Genomic DNA, 21,562 nt, shown 5'->3' on the forward strand with positions numbered 1-21,562 from the left:
GGGATCAGTTCAATACACGATGACAGACTGGCTTTTACAAATAAAATGAGTTTATATAAAACCAGACTAATGCTTAACGTTTTAATAAATACTTATCTCCAGCGCGATTTTTGCTGGAGATGAAGATTTTGGACTGGAAGTCGTTATTGTTCAGATCAGAAATGTGGACATACAAACTGCCCCGTCAGATTGTTTGTACAATATGGCCTGATGAACATGAGTATTGAAATGTTAACACCTTCTCATTACAGGAGAGCACGAACTTTATTAATATTGTTGTTCCCCTACCGGAAAGATGATTGTGAAACATAAACAGGAAGCGGCTAGGCCTGAGGACAGCCATTGCTGTGTCGTGGCTCTGTAACAAAACACGAAGGTATAGAGGAAGACGCGAATTGCGGACTCTCATTTCACCAGAAGGCCGGTTTTCATGATTTTAAGAGAAAACATATTTAGTCAATTGATATACACTTAGATAGCTAACGGGTAAGTGTTTCGCATTAATTATTTCAAATATTTTGTTTGCGCCAGTGAGTTTATTTGAACGTACGGCAACACTGCTTGTTAACGTTAGCTTTACGCTAACGTCATTTGAGCAGGAAGCCTAAAACAACGTGTGTAGTTTGCGGCTAACGTTAGTTAGCTAACGTTTTGTCTTATTTTGAATTATAATGTGGTAACCTTAAATTAGGCCCATTAGTAGTATGTGATTTACTATCTTGAGAAATGTTCTCTAGTTGTAACAAACCGCTTCGCTGTTAACGCCAATACAGCTAACTTTAGTTTTCTCCCTCCCACTACTAGCTCGATGCTAATGTCTGTAGCTAACTTTGAAAATGACACGTATCTATGAATTCAAATCCACTTAGCTAGCTAGAGGGCCAACCAATCACTATGGCAATTTACGTGTGTATGTCAACGTTGTCGTTAGCTTGATTTTAATGTTAACCAGTTAGCTAAATGAGAATAAAACCAACTCCTCCTCCGCTGCCAGCTAAACGTAATAATACAATTTGTGACTTTCACAGCTCGCCATCCTTTTAGCTTTGCTTCCAAACGTTAGCTAGCCAACTGGTCATAGTGGTCGTTGCTATATTATTCATCATGGTGATTTTGTACCATCAATTAAACAAATGCCTTAATGTCAGGTAGTTAGCGGATTGTAACGGGATAATGTGATGCTGTTACAGCGTTGGTAAGTAAGTTACTGTTCGGCATAACACAGAACTTTCGACCAACCTTAACTTGGCTATACTACAGTATCTTCGTTCTCGATTCGGCTAAACGTGTCTACACCTGGTGGTGTATACACATTGTTGGTTTACTTCATTGAACAAAAAAGGGTTTCGTTTTCATAATGAAACATTTCCTACATTCAAACAGGACATATCCAGTAGCGGATAATGGAGCATCACAATAGGCCGTAAAAATCTGATAGCTATGATCACCTTCGAGCTGAAGTGTTATTTTTTTGGAGTCAATAAAATCAAACTCAATATGTATTGGTGACATAAGATTCGTTTGAGGTGTGAGTTGGTGAATTCTTGTGAGGTGCGCGGTACTTATGCAGTGTTGAACCCAATTACCTTTAGCCAAAATGTGTATTTTAATTTGAAGTTTGACACGTTGATACCTTAACAGAAATATCCTCTCCTAGTAATGTTAGTCACCAAACTAGAAATAACTAAATCAGTCAAATAACCCCAGATTCTCCTCCATGTTGAATTATATTGCCCCCCCTACTTCTAAATGATGATTGATTACATGATTTAATTGATTAGATAGGAGTGAGATCAACAATGTTATGACAACTACTATTAATTAGTGGGCATTTTAAATTAATATATTTAGTGTCTGACACTGCAATTGTCTTTTGTCTTCTGATTATAACCATGACTGTTAAGCATTTCGTATTAGATTGATACAGATTATACTTAAGCATTAACGCATGAGAACATGGGAATTATCGTGTGAATAACTCCTGACTAAAGGCTGTATTTAGGCCTGAGGCGAAGCCAAGGGCTGTGTAAAGAGCCCTTAGAGGGGGTGTTATTTTTAGATAATTCCTGTGTTCAAGGGCCTTATTGCTTTTATAAAACGCTTGCCAACATGTTCAAAGATTTGATGTTTATATGAAAAACATTAGTATATTGAGTAAATTAGTTTTATTTTATCCTTCCACCATACGATGAAGGAAACAGGAAACCACACACTGCTCTTGATAGTATCACTGATCTTTAATAAGCTTACGTATCGGCCTCACGGCCTCCGTCAGAGCTTTTGTGAATTTTTTGTCATTTGCACCCTTATGTAGACCTAGTCCCACCCACATCCGTTCCACACATCGAAGGGGGTTGGAGGCAAAGGAAAAACGAATAAGTGCTACCAAATATAACAATATGCATTTCATTTATATTACAAAAGTGTATAAATAAGACGTATGAAACACGTCTGTAAAACCAAAATGAGGACATAGAAAGTTGTCATAAGTCATTGAATCATCGTAAGAAAAACAAAGTAATCTTAAATGGGCACATAATTCATGTTGAAATTCACAACATTACATACATAGGCATTTCATTAAGTCCTTTAGGAAATAATGTCTGGAGGGTGAAAATCGTTAATATGAAAAACATTATATTGAGTAAATTCATTTTATTTTATCCTTCCAACCATACAAAATAGTCTGGGCAAAAGCCAGTCGTTAGTTTACAGATTCTCAAGTTGCTAGCCAAATAGACGGGTTGGTTGTTTATCAACAAAACTGACGCGTGCACAACTATGGTGCAAAACAGACAGGGTTGGCTTAGATGGTTGACAACGTGTAAGCTATATTTGGTCTCCAATATTTTATTGAAACTAAATACATTTGCACAATGAGCACTTGTTTCCTCTCAAATAAATACTTACAGTAGTTGGTTGGCTGGCTAGCGAATTTGGGCCCTATTAGCATTGACATGAAATCTGTCAAAACAAGACATGGTATCAAGAACAAGATGAAACGAGCAACTTATGATTCCCCAAATGGCAGTTTCTTGTCATTCTTGCTAGCAATCTAGCCACCGAGAATCACAACACGCTGACTTCTGCCCCATGGATGATCTCACGCACATTAGCTGACTATGTCAGGAAAATTATCTATGGGCTGGTCGTTCATTCTATCCATTGTATTTGCAATTGTTGTTATAGTAAACAAATCATTAACATGTAGCTATGCAGGCTAGCTACATCTCCTTTGCTAGCTTGCCAACTAAAGCTAACACAATCACCTCAAGCAGCCGAAATGACGGCAAGATATGTGCGCTTTAGTTTATTTATAATGAAATATGTCTGGGGCGGCAGGTAGCCTAGTGGTTAGAGCGTTGGGCCAGTAACCCGAAAGATTGCTGGATCGAATCCCCGAGCTGACAAGGTAAGATCTGTCGTTCTGCCCCTGAACAAGGCAGTTAACCCACTATTCCCCGGTAGGCTGTCATTGTAAGTAAGAATTTGTTCTTAACTGACTTGCCTAGTAAAATAAAGGTTTAAAAAATTCTCCTTAATAATGAATTCGCCTGGCCAGAGAAGCTGTCAAAAAACTGCAACATTGTTCCACAGGTCCGAGAAGCAGACAGCAAGGTTAAGACGACCCAAATGTTAGCCTAGTAGCATAGAGAAATATTGTCTCAATGCTTTTTTCCAGGGGAGATGAAGTTTATAAATTGACTGGCTGGGCATTGGGTGTGGGTGTGCATTGATAAATGGAACCTGGAGAATGCTGAGATTGTGGTGCCATAACTCTGTGCTGGAGTTATGGCAATCAGCATCCCAAAAACCTGTTTTATAATCTGGATTTATTTATTGTATTTTATTTCCCCCACATATATAGTAGCTATGGCTTTTCTAGAGCAATCTGCTCTCACCTCAACTTCTGTTAGGGATAGAAAGCTTTGAGCTGAAAACAGTGACTTGATTGATCAGTGTTTGTAAGTTATCTCTAGCTGTCATAACCTGTAGGTTATGTTTGAGTTGAATACACGTTCTCCTATTTAAGAGACTCTATGAAAAAGGTGAGAACATGAGCCAGCTGGCCTGGCAAATAGATCTGTCAGGTAGTCTGATGTCCTACTGGAAGTATATTTTTTTCTATAATCTTAGTACACTTCCGTTCCTGCAACTCAATGCCCTCTGGTCTTAATATTGAAATATCATACAAAATTTTGCAGAGGTGTCACTACTTCTGATTTTTCTTTTGGCTAGGCTAGATGCTGTAAATTCTAAATATTATTGTTGGGCCTAGATTGATCAATTACATGTTTAAAAGGACTGATGTTCAGGGGAATTAACAGAATGAAGTTGAACATATAACACCATAGAATACTATCTCCTTGACGACTACTGCTGTGACTTTTTTGAGCATCCATTGACGTAATCATGTAAAATCAGACTGGTATGATAAATCAGAGGTTGTTTAGCGTAGGGCTCTGCTCTCTTGCTTTGATAGTTGGAAAATACTAGAAGCCGGTGTGGTACATCTCTACCAAATATCCTGGCTTCCCTGCTAAACTGTTCTAGAGTAGGGTATTTACTTGGCTGTGTTTACACAGGCACTCCAATTCATACATTTTGCCAGTAGATCTTTTGCCTCCACTGGATCACGTCACACACACATCCTCCAACCCACAGTGTGTCAGCAGCAGCCAGGGCAAAGGGGAGAGCTCCTGCTGATGTGTAGTTCAGTTGTATTTGCATGGTCTTGACCTTTGGCTCCCATATACTTTAGCCCTGGAGCTGTTTGCACGTTGCATAACTGGTCACAGGTCGGCCAGCCTGCCGGGCGCATTGTGGTGCACGCTAGACGGGGAGACAGTTGAGTCTGAGACAAAAGTCACAGTAAAATTACTAGCTCAGCCAGCCAGGCCACTGAGGCCTCTTTTTATTTCAAATATACAGTACCAGTCAAACGTTTGGACACCTACTCATTCAAGGGTTTTTCTTTATTTTTTACTGTTTTCTACATTGTGGAATAATAGTGAAGACTTCAAAACTATGCGTTTGAGCCAACAGTTCTGTATACCACTCCTACTGTGTCACAACACAACTGAAGGGCTCAAACGCATTAAGAAGGAAATAAATTCCACAAATGTACTTTTAACGATGCACACCTGTTAATTGAAATGCATTCCAGGTGACTACCTCATGAAGCTGGTTGAGAAATTGCCAAGAGTGTGCAAAGCTGTCATCAAGGCAAAGGGTGGCTACTTTGAAGAATCTCAAATATATTTTGATTTAACACTTTTTTTTGTTGCTTACTACATGATTCCATGTTATTATATAGTTAGGGTGTCTTCACTATTATTGTACAATGTGGAAAATTAGTAAAAAATAATAACCCTTGATTAGGCGTGTCCATTTTGACCTTTAAACAAATATATATAAATATATATAAATATAAATCTCCTGCTCACTGGAGGTATTTATGTAGAGGTGTTGGGAGCCTACCTTTTGACTGTGAATGGCATTTTATTTTGCATTACTGAAGCTGCATGCACATAGCCATTGGCTTGTTAGTTTAGTCAAATTGTTAATGTTAAATATTAAGTTTAAAAGGTTCCCTGTGCAGCCTTTCCATGCTAGAATGATTATGGCAGAACATTAGGTTTGTATCTTGCATGTCTTTTTTAAAGCTTCTATCTCAAGGCCATCAGACTGTTAAACAGCCACCACTAACATTGAGTGGCTGCTGCCAACACACTGACTCAACTCCAGCCACTTTAATAATGGGAATTGATGGGAAATGATGTAAAATATATCACTAGCCACTTTAAACAATGCTACCTAATATAATGTTTACATACCCTACATTATTCATCTCATATGTATATACTGTACTCTATATCATCTACTGCATCCTTATGTAATACATGTATCACTAGCCACTTTAACTATGCCACTTTGTTTACATACTCATCTCATATGTATATACTGTACTCGATACCATCTACTGTATCTTGCCTAAGCTGCTCTGTACCATCACTCATTCATATATCTTTATGTACATATTCTTTATCCCCTTACACTGTGTATAAGACAGTAGGTTTTTTTTTTTGAATTGTTTGTTAGATTACTTGTTGGATTATTACTGCATTGTCGGAACTAGAAGCACAAGCATTTCGCTACACTCGCATTAACATCTGCTAACCATGTGTATGTGACAAATAACATTTGATTTGATTGAATGTAAAGTACCAATAGGCTAATGTTAGCAAACTAAACCTGATTGGGATTATCCATTTACAAGGCCCATGGTCCACATCATCAGGCTCTGAGTCAGTGTCGTTGAGGCCATGTTCATGAGCACGTGTCTTGGCTGTTAGGAAAGAGACTGTGAACATTGGTCTGAACTGCCTGTACTTCTGTCCATTGAATCTCACTGGAACAAGATTATACTTCCTGAGGGTTGCCATTGATTGTCATTGTTCTTATCACATGTTGCTAAATCCTTCAGATGAGACTCTCTCCTTGCGACGATGTGACACGCACCGCGTTCCACATGCTGAACTTGGATTGCAGGGATTCTAAAGTCTTGTAGGACCTGGATTCTAGGATGGTTGTTAGTCTACTTTTGGAAACACAAATATAGGCTAATAGACTAATTATGCCATATTACTTTGCCTGTGTCACTGATGCTTCCCCTGGTTCCAGAAGTAGCCAAACCCTTAGAATTATAATAGATCAGGGATGGGCAATTGGTGGTCCTAATGCCCTCCGATCACAATATTATTTGGGGGAACTCATCAATTTAATGTGTATTCTATTCTAACACTGAAGGTGGAATTTCTTATGCATCAGCAGTTTTTCTCTTATGTCAGTCACTGACTGTCAGTTAATTATCCCATGTTGGCTAACATTTTTTAAGATGGCTAAATTAGTTTAGCGACCATCAATCTAAAGTGATCATGGTTGAATTACCGTTACTCACTCAGATACCATATTTTATTTAACCTTTAGTTTATCAGGGAGTCATACTGACCCTAAGGCCTCTTGTGGATGAGGCCTGAATGACATAAATTACAGAAAATACACGCATCAAAATATAAATACAAAATGCAAGCGGGAAAAATAACATGGTCATAAACACATTCATCAATAATAAAGTCCTCAATTATCTTTTTGAATTGCACCGAAACATCAAATTTAGGAACATTTTAAATAAGGTGAAGGAAATTAAATGCTGATTTACCAAACTCGGTAGAGGAATTTCCATAGTTGGCAATCCCTAAGACCGGGCGTGGTAACTTGTATGCTTACGTTTTTAATTATGTTCAGTACCGTGGGACTTTTTGTGAAAGGACTTTATACGCAAGTATGTTTTCATTTATATGTGGACACCCATTCAAAGTAGTGAATTTGGCTATTTGAATGAAACCTGTTGCTGACAGGAGAATGGCCTTACTGAAGAGTTCAGTGACTATCAACGTGGCATAGGATGCCACCTTTCCAACAAGTCAGTTCATCAAATTTGTGCCCTGCTAGAGCTGTCGCCGTCAATGGCCATCCGCTATCTGACAGTCTGACTGACAAATCTGTTGTTCGGATGCCAGAAGAAAGCTACCTGTCCCAATGCATAGTGCCAACTGTAAAGTTTGGTGGCGGAGGAATAATGGTCTGGGGATGTTTTCCATGGGTCGGTCTATGCCCCTTAGTTCCAGTGAAGGGAAATCTTAATGTGACACTTTGTGGCAATTGTTTGGGGAAGGCCCTTTGCTGTTTCAGCATGACAATGCCCCGTGCACAAAGCAAGGTCCATACAGAAATGGTTTGTCGAGATCTGTGTGGAATAACTTGACTGGCCAGCACAGAGCCCTGAGCTCATTCCCATCGAACACCTTTTGGATGAATTGGAACACCGAATGCGAGCCAGGCCGAATTGCCCAACCTCACTAATGCTCTGTGGCTGAATGGAATCAAGTCCCTGCAGCAATGTTCCAACATCTAGTGGAAAGCCTTCCCAGGAGAGTGGAGGTTGTTATAGCAGCAAAGGTGGGACCAACCCCATATTAATGCCATGGTTTTGGAATGAGATGTTGGATGAGCAGGTGTCCACATAATTATTATTATTTTTTAAATATACAAGTTCTATACTGAACAAAAATATAAACACAATTTACAATGAATGAAATCAGTCACTTAATTAGGTCCTAATCTATGGATTTTACATGACTGGGCAGGGGTATGGGAGGGCGTAGACCCACCCACTTGGGAGCCAGGCCCAGACAATCAGAATGAGTTTTTCCCCCCAAAAGGGCCTGGGTTTGCGTGGTCTGAGGCCAGTTGATCGCATTGACAAATTCTCTAAACTGACAGGCATCTTATGGTAGAGAAATGAAAATTTAATTATTGGGCATCTGATAGGCTAATTGACAAAATTTGAGTCAATTGGAGGTGTACCTGTGGATGTATTTCAAGGCTTACCTTCAAACTCAGTGCCTCTTTGCTTGATATGGGAAAATCCAAAAGAAATCAGCCAAGACATCAGGAAAAACATTGTAGACCTCCAAGTCTGTTTCATCCTTGGGAGCAATTTCCAAGTGCCTGAAGGTACCACGTTCATCTGTACAAACAATAGTACGCAATTATAAACATCATGGGACCACGCAGCTGTCATACCACTCAGGAAGGAGACGCATTCTGTCTCCTAGAGATGAATGTACTTTGATGTGAAAAGTGCAAATCAATCCCAGAACAACAGCAGATGACCTTGTGAAGATGCTGGAGGAAACCGGTACAAAATGATCTATATCCACAGTAAAACGAGTTCCTATATCGACATAACCTCCACAACTGCCATTAAAAAAGCCAGACTACGGTTTGCAACTGCACATGGGGACAAAGATACATACTTTTTGGAGAAATGTTCTCTGGTCTGATGAAACAAAAATAGAACTGTTTGGTCATAATGACCATCGTTATGTTTGGAGGAGAAAGGGGAGGCTTGCAAGCCGAAGAACACCACCCCAACCGGGAAGCACGGGGGTGGCAGCATCATGTTGTGGGGGTGCTTTGCTGCAGGAGGACCTGGTGCACTTCACAAAATAGATAGCATCATGAGGATGGAAAATTATGTGGATATATTGAAGCAGCATCTCAAGACATCAGTCAGGAAGTTAAAGCTTGGTTGCAAATGGGTCTTGAAAATGGACAATGACCCCAAGCAGACTTCCAAAGTTGTGGCAAAATGGCTTAAGGACAACAAAGTCAAGGTATTGGTGTGGCCATCACAAAGCCCTGACCTCAATCCTATAGAAAATGTGTGGGCAGAACTGAAAAAGCACGTGCGAGCAAGGAGGCCTACAAACCTGACTCAGTTACACCATCTCTGTCAGGAGGAATGGGCCAAAATTCACCCAACCTATTGTGGGAAGCTTGTGGAAGGCAACACAAAACATTTGACCTAAGTCAAACCATTTAAAGGCAACGCCATCAAATACTTATTGAATGTATGTTAACTTCTGAACCACTGGGAATGTGATTAAAGAAATAAAAGCTGAAATGAGTCACTCTCTACTATTATTCTGACATGTCACATTCTTAAAATAAAGTGGTGATCCTAACTGACCTAGACAGGGAATTTTTACTAGGATTAAATGTCAGGAATTGTGAAACTGAGTTTAAATGTATTTGGCTAAGGCGTATGTAAACTTCCGACTTCAACTGTGTATGGCCACTCCCCCTTTCTGTAATATGTTCCATTTAAATACATTATAATAATGGTGTCTGTCAACATTAGGAAGACCTGCTCTTTCCATGACAGATTGACAAGGTAAACGTTATCATCGCTTATTAATCTCACATGTTAAATCCACTTCAGTCAGTGTAGATAAAGGGGAGCAGATGATTAAAGGATTTTTAAGTTGTGTTACAATTGAGATATGGATTGTGTATGTGTGCCATTCAGAGAATGAATGGGCAAGTCAAAGATTAAAGTGCCTTTTGAACGTGGTATGGTGGTAGGTGCCAGGCGCACCGGTTTGTGTGTATCATGAACTGCAACACTGCTGGGTTTCAAGCTCAACAGTTTTCCGTGTGTATCAAGAATGGTTCACCATCCAAAGAACATCTAGCTAACTTGACAACTATTGGACGCATTGGAGTCAACATGGGCCAGCATGCCTGTGTAACGCTTTCGACACCTTGTAGTGTCAATGCTCAATGACTTGAGGCTGTTCTGAGGGCAAAAGGCGCGCAACTCAATATTAGGAAGGTGCCCATGACTGATAGATTATTGATCAAAATCTCTTCACTGTTGGGTCGTGCCGCATTCAAAACAACTCTGAGATTTCCAACTTCAGTGCTTTCAAGACAACTGGGAACTCTGAATAAAACAAGCTCAGACTGGGGGGTGGGGGGAGAAGTTAACGGTTATCTAACTCGGAATTCCAACTCGGGAACTCAGGCCTCTTTGTGGAGCTTTCCGACAAAGATCACTGATGTCATGATTTGACCTTGTATTTTTCCAAAGTTCCCAGTTGTCTTGAAAGCACCAACTATTTTTTTTTATTGTTGATCTAAAATGGCTCCTTATTTGAGATTGGGGAAACTGCTCTTGTGTTCTAGCTTCCAGTAGGCCTAGATCTTAATATTTTTTGTGTCTAAGGAAGATCAGGGCCAAGTAATTAATCAAACGTTTTAACATGTACTGTTCTTGCATGCCTGTTGTTCATAGCCTCTGTTCTTGCGGTCTTACAGGATTCACCAGCTCCGGATATGTCCTTCATATTTGATTGGATTTATAGTGGTTTCAGTAGCGTACTGCAGTTTCTAGGTAAGTACTATCTGAACTTCACTTATTACACTTTCAATACTGTCCTCTGAATGGCTTGTATAGGGGGATGGTTGTTAAGCTACTCAGTACTGATATATTTTCTGTTTATTTCTTGGTTTTCCCGATCGCTACCTGTTCTAAAGAATGCCAACGAGTGTGGTACTGTCTGTCGTTCCTATAAATCCATCTTGTCCCTCTTGTGGTTGAACGTGGTAACTGATTGAGTAGTATATGACTAGGCCTAGGTGTTTGACAGTGTGCGTGCCCACTGCCAAGCTAGAGTGAAACACAAACAAGAGGCTGCTGCTACAGCTCGCTTTAGCCTCCCTCTCCAGAGCCCTCTAGTTTCTGTGACACTAGCTAGCTCTCATCCCCGAGAGGCGTGGTGACACTCCTGCTTAACTTGTTTAACAGGTAGTGCTGATGTTCCAGTGGTGTGAAGTAATGATGACGGCTAGGCCTCAGCTCACTCGGATAGAAATGACAAAGCTTGTTCACTATAGGTTATGCATACCTGACAGCAAGTCTAAACTTGTTACTTCAACACTTTCAAGTTTGACTTATTTTGTTGCTGAGAAGAGTTTCCAATGATTTGGTTTCATTGTGAATACATTGTTAGGCAAAGGAAAGTCAACAATTATTGACAGGGCAAGGTGATAGGAAGTCACAGCTTCTTCACTTTCAATGTACAAAAACATTTCTGAAATATTTGTTTGATACATTTATTATATTTTAGGACTGTACAAGAAATCGGGCAAGTTAGTATTTCTTGGACTGGACAATGCTGGCAAGACAACGCTACTGCACATGCTCAAAGATGACAGATTGGGACAGCATGTGCCAACTTTACATCCAAGTGAGTAAATCTTTTATAGTCACGTTTGTGTAATTTTCCTATAAACGTACACATCGAGAGCTAAGGAAACAGACAGTTGTTTATGAACAGGCCTAATAGTTCAACAATCAATCCCAAGTATAATCTTCTCCTCAGTGATAATTTCATCAACAAAAATAGTGACTAAAATATTTGTCAAACACCTATTTTTTTAAATATTTTTTTTTAAATATAATTTGTGCTAATTGACTAGACTAACTGACTAAATAAATAGACTGACAAAAATATAAATGAAAATGATTTTTTCCTATCAGTTGACTGAGACGAGACTAACTCTGACTACTAAGGGGACTGGACAGGAGTTTTTCCGAGAGATTAAGAGCTTTTCAGTGATGAGTACAATTTTTTTGATTTTAGCAGCACAGATGTGCTTCGCAGTTCTGTTCAGCGGTGGGAAGGACGCGCACAGCCTACATCGGCTGGGGAGCAAGCGATGAATATGGGCAGACATGCTCCGCTCGGCCTCCGATTAGACACATTGCGTAGGCGACTCTCTTGCTTCCCCATAGCAAACCAGTCACAATACTTTGCCATCTGGTGATTGCTCCTCTCTCTTGTCTGTCTGTGTGTTTTGTATGTAATGTGCATTATCTATGTAGGCTAGCTAAAATAGGAATTTACATGACCAGATTTTTCTTATGTTTGTCATATTTCTGCTGTTGGGAAGAGAATCTGATGTTATGCAGAAAAATATTGGTAGGACAAGGCTATGGAAGTCAGTGATTTATGTTTACTCTCGGTCATTGAGGCATACACATGTAATGTGACTAAAATGAAAGGGCATTTAGTTTACTAAAATGGCATGCTGTTTTTGTCATTTTGACAACTACTCAAAATCATAATTCAAATGACAAAAATGTGACAAAATGACTAAGACGACTAAATCAAAAAAGAGTGCCAAAATGAACACTGCCCCTCAGATGTTCATAAAAAGCTAGCGCTGACTAATTTTACTCTTGTCCTACCCATTTGATGGTTACCCAGTTGACTGAGCTTGTGTAGTAGTTTTCCAATGTAACTATGACCCATTTTACCCACCAGCCTCGGAAGAGCTGACGATTGCTGGCATGACCTTCACCACCTTTGACCTTGGAGGCCATGCACAAGGTATGTGTGCCTGTGACTGTCTGTGTGTGAGAGAACGTCGATCTGTTCCTTTGTGGTTCCCAGCAAAACTGTACTGCACTAATTTATTTTGCTTTGTGCGTGTTTTCAAACAGCTCGCAGAGTGTGGAAAAACTACCTCCCCGCCATCAACGGCATCGTCTTCCTTGTGGATTGCTTGGACATCCCGAGATTGGCCGAGTCCAAAACAGAACTTGATGTGCGTAATCATGGATTTCACAACGACATTGAAAAGGCCCCATGAATAAGATAAATGGGGCTGAAAACGATTTCAACTTAAGAACCCACCGTACACGTTCTATCCAAACAAATGGCCTTTTCATAAGCAGTTCATCAGTTTTGTACTGATTTCTTTGGATATGTGCGATGAAATAATGGTTTCTTTACCGTTTCCAAAGTCGTAATTGCCAAAAGTTTCATGGGTAGATCATGTCTTACATCATGACATGTTTGGTGTGGATTAATGTGATAACTAACCAGACATCTCCGTCTTGTGGTACACACAGGCACTAATGACAGATGAGACCATTGGAAACGTGCCAATCCTGGTCCTTGGCAACAAGATTGACAGAAACGAAGCCATCAGCGAGGAGAGACTGCGTGAGCTGTTTGGATTGTATGGACAGACAACGGGCAAGGTGAGGAGATCACTGCACTAACCCACATCTACTGATACTACTGTGCCACCCACTTTTCTTTACTCACAGTGCAAGTACTGAACTGTACAACAAATCACAAGAGTTTCACCCTGTCAGGTCATGTTGGGGAACTCTTGGCCCTAGCAGTAACCAAAGCAATATCCTGTTGAACAGCCTACCTCTAACATAGATATGATTTTTAAAACAAAGGAAGAACAAAAACAGAGCCACAGGTGATTAGAACAACCATGCATTTGAATGATGTTCCCTGATGTTGTTTGTCTGGTCTCCAGGGCAACATTCCCATGAAGGAGTTGAACACGAGACCACTGGAGTTGTTCATGTGCAGCGTGCTGAAGAGGCAGGGCTACGGGGAGGGCTTCCGCTGGCTCTCCCAGTACATCGACTAGAACCCCGGCAGGAGGAGGCGCGACAGGGAGACTCCCCACTTCTACCACCACCGCCACCACACTCAGTCCAATGTTTGGTTTATAAAGTCTGCCTCCACTATCAGAAAAAAACAGTACAACTTGAACCCAATAGACTTTTATTGGTCTCCAGAACATTTTTTGTGTGGCTATTTTTTCTTCCTTTACTCTCTTTTTCTAAGAGAATTAACATAGCATTGATTCTGCAGAACCGTTGAAAAAAAATTCTAACTGATGAATCTTTTCTATTTTGTTTCAATCTTTTCACCTCCCCCGTGACATCTGTTGGTGTGGTAAATGCATTCTAAATCTAAATCTGTAAATTCTTCTAATGGTATAGGCCCACCGCACCCTTCCGACACATTTTGAGCAGTGAGACCGAGCTGAGTAGTTGTACACGTCGCAATACATATTTTTTTAAACTTGAAAGAAAACATGCAGATGTGACTCGTGTTTAATCATGTTTCATTCATTTTTGTTTCTTCATCCTATATATATTTTTTTACATTATTTCAGTAAACATAGAAAGAAATGTAGACCGCAGTACTCGCCCTTCTGTGGCTCTGTCATACTCTTGTAATACAGAGCCCTGCATTGATCTACATTAATGTATCGGGGAAAAGTTAAATTCCTTAAGATGTCACTTAATGGCATTTCAAGATCACATTTCATCAACACTGCAATGACTATTCCCAGGCTCCAAGGCATGAGTGTAGGTAGGCCAACGGGTTGTAGGCAGCATGGACCTCTCATATGGTGTGAGAAGATAGTAGAAAGGACCATGGACCACAATGGGAAGGTACATTTTAATTCAGAAGAAGGAAAAGGAAAGTAACTATTGGCTATATAACCATCTCTTTGAGTCTGAGGTTCGAAGTTGAAATTGTTAGCTAGCAGACAAGATCAGAAAGATATTTAACTGTGAATTAAATGATTGAAAATAACATGCAGTAAAAAGTGGTTGGTTTCATGTAACATCTAGTAGTTTTCAATGTTATAAAGCCATTTTACTGATGAGTTCCCTGAGCAGACAGAAACAGGATGAATATATTGACCAAGTAAGATATGAGGAATAGTCCATGAGTGGGAATGGATAGGCATATGAAAACCTATAAGAAAGAATGTACATGCCCACCATAGATTTTTTTTTTTTTTATATAAGCGGTTTCCTTGATCAATGTGCTTTATATAAAAAAAAAAACTTATGCATGCCTTGTTCTTTGATTTTGAATGACCATCTACAGAAGTACAACACGAGGGAGGAAATGCCAAATTACAATGTTAAGAATTGAGTGCTTATCTCAAAACGTGTTTTTTTTCTTCTTGAGAACCATAATTGAATGGCGCATAATACTTTTTTTTGTTCTGTCCCTTTGCGTATCTTTAATCTCTCGTATTCCATGAGCTGTTCCGATAAGAGAGAGACTGTTTGCATCATAAATTGTAATAAATGTTTGCAATGAATAACAGGTTAACAGTGGTCCGTAAACAACAGTTATTTTGGAGTGGCTCGGTCGCTTGACTGTCACTAGAAATGACACCTTCGTCTTCTGGGCTGTCATAATGGAAGTTGACAATTTAAATGGTTAGGGTAGGTAAGGGTTTACGGTGGGGCTGTCCCAAGGATCCCGGAACTAATTGAATCTCACTTTACGTTGTACGAGCAACAAGGGATTGGTGGTTGTATTCGCTAAAATATGTTATTAAAAGTATACATTTCAGAAGCACGCGGAAGAGGGCACTTGTATATGACAAAGAGGTACATGTAAGTTAGATTTTTTTTACAAGAATCGACTGATGGTGGCTCGTTGTTGCTAGCAACTTCAGCGTCCAAACTCAACTCCGCCTCGATATAATCGAGTTGAACGTTACTCCGCTGCGGTGTGATTTATGAAAAAGGTTTCTGCCACGTCAACAGTTGTAATTGGCTGAAACAGAATTTATTACCGGAAATAGACCTTTCGGTCTGGGCTAGAAGGGATACCGATTGTGTTAAAATGGCGTCATAGTCCCGTCTGCTCCACTCGTAGCTTGAGTTGTCTCAGGAATTTTGTAATGACTCATTTACAACGATGGTGGTTAACACTGCTGGTCTTCAGTATTTTACTAGCCTACAAGCTTTTGAAGACCATCTAAACCATTATAAACAGAAGACAAGGACCACATGTATTGTAAACAAAAAGGATACAGCATCTGGACAGAAGGCTGAGTTCGAATTTAATCAAGAAGTGATATTAATCTAGGTCGTTACCTAGTAAAATACCTAACTCCGTTGACTAACGTTAGATAGTAGACAGACGTGTGTGTTATTAATCGATTTTAGATTAGCTATAGAGATTAACTGCTATTCTAACTTGTCATTTGTTTAACACCTCAGATCTCGCATCGTGAAAAAACTTGCATCGAGAACTCATGTTCCCCATGATGGAACAACCTTCCTGGTGTTCGGTAGGAGAACCTACTGTACGCCTGCCACCATGGCAAGGATAAAAATGCGAGTGATAGTAAGAGGGAAACACAAATGGTACGTTAGCTAATGTTTTACAAAGAGGCACAGTAAAGGTGATTATGATTGACTGATGTTGTGAGGAGGGGATGTAGTTCAGGAAGGGAGAGGTGAGAGGTTGAGGCGGGTATGTGTTAGAAAGGGAAGAGAACCACAAGATGCAGGACTCCTTGTTCCCCAAATATCCAAGAAAACAGATGGCTACGGGGCTTTCTCCTACAGAGTTCCTCTTTTATGTGAGAGAGTCAGACTTGGTTTCAGTCTTGTAAGTGACGTTACGTACCTAAGCCTTGGACAAATAATCCTCGTCTGAGCATGAACGGCCCATATGGACAGAAGTATATCTCCTCTTTCTGTCACGTAAGGCAACTTGATGTACAAGTAGCCTGTCCCCCCCCCCCCGGACAGGACACTAGTTCCCTAATTCCTTAAAGCTGAGAGCCAAGCAGAGAAGCATCAGGTCCCATTGCACTGGACTGATGAACCATACCACTGACTATTATGGGGGAGTCCCTGGCTTGTAGCACTCAGTGGTGGCATTGGACGGGGCCACATCGTCTCTCGATCCCCCTGTCCCAGTCTCTAGTGTTTATGCTGCAATAGTTTTTATTTGCCTAGGGTCCATGGTCAGCTTGTCTCATCTGGTGTACTGTACTGTGTCTTATCTGATGTACATAAGAATGCTCCCAGTAGCCCCCTTTTGTCCTTTTCTACATCTAATAACTCCTGGACATGCCTGGCCCTACACCTACCTGGACATGCTGCTGATCCTGGACTGTGGCCGAGGACCCCTAGCTCCTCCCCTGGGTGTGTCTAGCCTTAGCTCCTCCCCCCTCCACTGGGTCTGCCTACCCCTAATGAGATTGAGATTATTCTAGAATACAATCATAATGAAGATTGTTTTCTGTGATTATCTACGGTACATTTAACATTTCCGTTCTACAATATTTTTCTCAAAATTGTATTTTTGGTGTGGTTTGTCTCTCACAGAACATGAGGCCGAAGAGAAAAAAAACTCACAAAAACCCAGACACTGGGAACAAGGTAAAGTAAAAAAAACAAAGGAACATCATTGAGCGTTAACACACACGCACACACACACATCTAAATATCAAAACATACAAACAATGGCAAACACATCTAGGAGAGGAGACAGTAGACATAAGAGAAAATGGAAGGGAGAGGAGACGGTAGGGAGGGAAGGTTAGACAGAAGAGAAAAAAAGGGAGAGGAGAAGGTAGAGGGGAGAGGATAGGGTTCAACTTTATGTTAGGAGAGTGAGGGTTCCACTTTTTTTTAAAGTTCTGCATATTTGCTGTATTTTGTGTTTTTAATAGAAAAAAATAAGAATAAATTAAATCTAAGCAACCAATGACTTTCTTTTTGGCATCTCTCATGCCATATTCCTATTGCTAGCGTTACAGTTATTGCTATTCCATTACTTCAGTTCCATTGCTGTAGTTTCTGTAGTCTGGTGGCCAGTTAGTATATGAAAAGAAAGAATAAGACAATATTTCCATTCTTCACATCACGGACTGGTAGAGCTGGGACACCAGGTTGGTGCAATAATAATCAAGTAGAACAGAAAAACTACTCAAACTCTACATGGACCTCTAACCACTGTCCTCTTAAGTTCCACAAGGGCAAAATTACTAGCTGATAACACTAATAAATATATTTTTTATTTAACTAGGCAAGTCAATTACGAACAAATTCTTCTTTACAATGACAGCCTACCCCGGCCAAACTTGGACGACGCTGGGCCAATTGTGCGCCGCCCTATGGGACTCCCAATCACGACCGGATGCGATACAGCCTGGATTCGAATTAGGTACTGTAGTGACGACTCTTGCATTGAGATGGAGTGCCTTAGACCACTCCACCACTCTGGAGCCCATGTAGTAATGTAATGTGCTCCGTAGAAAGTACCCCAATAGTTCTGCTAGCTAGCGATCCTGTGGAAATCAAGTCCAGTCTGCTGTAGAACTCGACGATGTGTAAAACGCAAACTCGTAGTGAACAGGACTATGACAAAATCGGTATCCCTTCTATCCATGACGCAAACTTTCGTAGTGAACGAGAATATGACGTAATTTGACAGTATCGGTATCCCTTCTAGCCATTACCATAATTGGCATTATAAACTGGGTGGGTCTTAATCCTGAATGCTGATTGGTCAAAACCGCATTCCAACCGGTGTCTAATTCCAAATTTGCATATTTCCTCTGCTCTGTCTGACTGGAAATCCATTGTCGTCAGCCCAGCCAGGCAATTGATAAACTTGATCTCCACTATGAAAAGCATCTAGACATGATCTCACTTGTCACAATAAAACATCTTAAACAAATGCAAATGAAGCTAATTTGTTGTTATTCTGGCTACACTGTTTGACTTGACTGTAAATTTGCCGAGGTTGGCTAGCTAGCAAGCAAAGGATAATAACGTTGCCAGCCGGTATGGCAATAGAACATTTAAAAGGAATGACTGGGTCGCGTCTATATAGATACAGAACAAAAACACTTAGCCTGGGTCTCTGGCAACCGAACCGATAGAACGACCAGCCAGTTTGGGTAGCAACCCTATATTTGTGTCGGGACTATATCTTGTGGAAGGATGAAATAGTATGAATAAATTAATCAAAATAACGTGTTTAATGAAAATATGTAAAGTGATAATGCCTTCGAAACCGGAGTGTGTCGACCTCGTCTCGGGCCTAAACAACACCCGTGCCAATATATCCTCCAAACACCGTCTTCTCGAGCATTATCACTAAAATAATCACATTCAGCTGTTTTTTTTTTAGCATTGGTCTGAGTATGGTTGTCGCTAGTTACCACAGCCACAAAGTCATAAGTATGGCTAACCCCCGTGCCTATTTCTACAATTTATATTTTTTAAATCAGATTTTAAACCACCTAACCTTAAATGGTAACCACACTGCTAACCTTAAATTGCGACCAAAAGCAACAACAAAAATTATGCATTTTTAATTTAGACTTTGTGGCGGTGGTAAACTAGTGACAACCACGAAGTACGCCAGGATATGGAAAATAGCGTTCTATCACGTGCAATTACGTCAACAATTTTAATTGGCGGATGCGGATTTTGAGACGGAGAAACAGTTTACATTTAAATTGTTTGTAAGGAGAAACAGTTTACATTAAAATTGTTTGTAATGTTCGCAAATATGTCTCCAATATTTCCAATATATACCACCAGACCAGGACATGTTATTCTTTTTCTACTAACTCGATGTATCCGTCCCAAATGGCACCCTTATTCCTTATATAGTGCACAACATTTGACCAGAGCCATATGTGACATTTGAGACACTCAATAATATGTGGTTCAGATCAGTTGTTTTTTTTACCCTGAGGAACTGTATTGACTGAGAAGAGTGTATTGTCCCATATCTCACTCTTTAAACATATGCAGTACACAGTGATTTCCATTTTCTTTTCAAATTAATTCATCAATCGAGTATGTGTCCTTCTCATCCAGCTTACAACATTCCCCTTTTACAATGTTGACCATGCAGACTCCCACTGACAGGAGAAAACAGCCAGGACTAGCATCAGGACCATGAGGCCACACGTCCCACATCGCCTCTGGCCTTTGTTAATGTTTACATATCTTGCATCACTCATCTCATATGTATATACTGTATTTTAAATACCATGTACTGCATCTTGCCTATGTCGCTCTGTCATTGCTCATCCATATATGTATATGTACAGTATATATTCTTATTCCATTCCTTTACTTAGATTTGTGTGTATTAGGAAGTTGTTGTGGAATTGTTAGATTACATGTTAGATATTTCCGCACTTTCGGAACTAGAAGCACAAGCATTTCGCAACACTCGCAATAACATCTGCTAACCATGTGTATGTGACCAATAAAATTTGATTTGATTCTGGGCACATCTGTCCCTCTCAGCCCTGCCACCTCCAGGCCCCTCCACAGTTCCACTCACAGCGGCACCACCAACTCCACTGCCCCCTCACAGGATTGGACAGTTTTTGGGGTGGGAGATGGAGGTCCTCGACACTTCTGGCTCTCCTTAATGGGAACCCTGGTGGTCTTTCCTCCTTTGGCTGGTCTGATGCAGAATCCCCTGATGGTTGACTTCTGTGTTACACCGCTCAAGTGTGTGGCTGGCCTCGGTCTCACCTGTACGCAGAGAGGATGATCTCTGGTCTGGGAATGGATCAGTTGCTTCCTCTGGCCAGGCAAGACTGTGGGCAATGTTGTCCACTTCCAGAACCAACTGAGAATGGCTCAGCTGTTGATGGTTGAATGATGTTGAAAGGTTTGATTTGAAGATTAAACAGAACACAATTATAACTTCATTGTCTTCCCAAACCAGCTCTAACATCTCTATACACATGACTTTTTGTGTACATAACCTTGTATGTGTGCAAACTTGTGATTACAATGTTTCTGTCATTATTACAGAATGTCATGTAAAGGACCCTTAAATGTTTTCATTTCAAATTGTTTTAACTGGATAAGAATGGATGATTTAAAATGTGATAATTCATTATAGAAAGACCCAAAAGCATTCCCACCGACCTCTGCGAGTCTGCTCTGTTGTGGAGCGTAGTGTGGCTGTTGTGATGCTGTCTTCACGGTGACAGCACAGGACATTAAGTGATTTCCAATTGCTGATGGCATTACCTTCTGATCAAATCAGCATTAAAACAACTTTCATACTAACAACAATGAGAAGAGAGCACCATCCGTCCTCCACAATTCGCACTGTCTGTGTTTTATTACCAAATGATATTGGATAACAAAGGTAATCTCTAATGAACTTACAAAAAACTGTCCATGACAGTTTTTGAAACCCATGAATACATGAGACTCATCATTAATGGTTGAACGTAAAATACACATTTGATATATTTCTGCCATTTTTAGCTACATTAGCTATATTTCTTTAATACATCTTTTAAATTGTTTTCCTCTTTTTCCTTGTGCTGGCGAATGCTGTATATATGTACCTACTTACAACTTTATTTCTATATGTTATATAAGTATAACGTAGGATGACCTCACCAGTGAGATGACAACTATTCAGTGCCAGACATGCTTTGCTGTCTGGGGAGTCATTTGATTGACCTCATGTGTGCCTCTGTACTGTACTCTTAAGTTTGGATTCAG

The 21,562-nt window shown here is 40.2% G+C and overlaps 1 protein-coding gene and 1 long non-coding RNA gene across 2 annotated transcripts; both read left to right on the top strand.

Moving 5' to 3' along the window:
- The first annotated feature begins 330 nt into the window (after positions 1 to 330).
- On the top strand, positions 331 to 15,365 carry LOC112258087 (GTP-binding protein SAR1b). The gene is made up of 7 exons (XM_024432194.2): positions 331 to 486; positions 10,729 to 10,804; positions 11,541 to 11,660; positions 12,741 to 12,806; positions 12,920 to 13,023; positions 13,331 to 13,462; positions 13,756 to 15,365. Exons 2-7 carry the CDS (start codon positions 10,747 to 10,749, stop codon positions 13,870 to 13,872), a joined length of 597 nt encoding a protein of 198 aa, XP_024287962.1. The 5' UTR covers positions 331 to 486; positions 10,729 to 10,746; the 3' UTR covers positions 13,873 to 15,365.
- A 2,804-nt stretch (positions 15,366 to 18,169) lies between these two features.
- On the top strand, positions 18,170 to 21,121 carry LOC121847171. Its single transcript, XR_006084109.1, has 2 exons — positions 18,170 to 18,227; positions 20,336 to 21,121. It is a non-coding gene; the product is annotated as an uncharacterized LOC121847171 (long non-coding RNA).
- The last annotated feature ends 441 nt before the right edge of the window (positions 21,122 to 21,562 follow it).

Source organism: Oncorhynchus tshawytscha, linkage group LG09, assembly GCF_018296145.1.
Source record: "Oncorhynchus tshawytscha isolate Ot180627B linkage group LG09, Otsh_v2.0, whole genome shotgun sequence".
Taxonomy (NCBI): Eukaryota; Metazoa; Chordata; class Actinopteri; order Salmoniformes; family Salmonidae; genus Oncorhynchus; species Oncorhynchus tshawytscha.

Excerpts from the sequence above, each read along its gene's own strand:
- LOC112258087 (XM_024432194.2), top strand. The coding sequence starts at position 10,747 with ATGTCCTTCATATTTGATTGGATTTATAGTGGTTTCAGTAGCGTACTG. Across the intron at positions 13,024-13,330 it reads AGTCCAAAACAGAACTTGAT|GCACTAATGACAGATGAGAC; the intron begins GTGCGTAATCAT and ends TGGTACACACAG. Across the intron at positions 13,463-13,755 it reads ATGGACAGACAACGGGCAAG|GGCAACATTCCCATGAAGGA; the intron begins GTGAGGAGATCA and ends TCTGGTCTCCAG.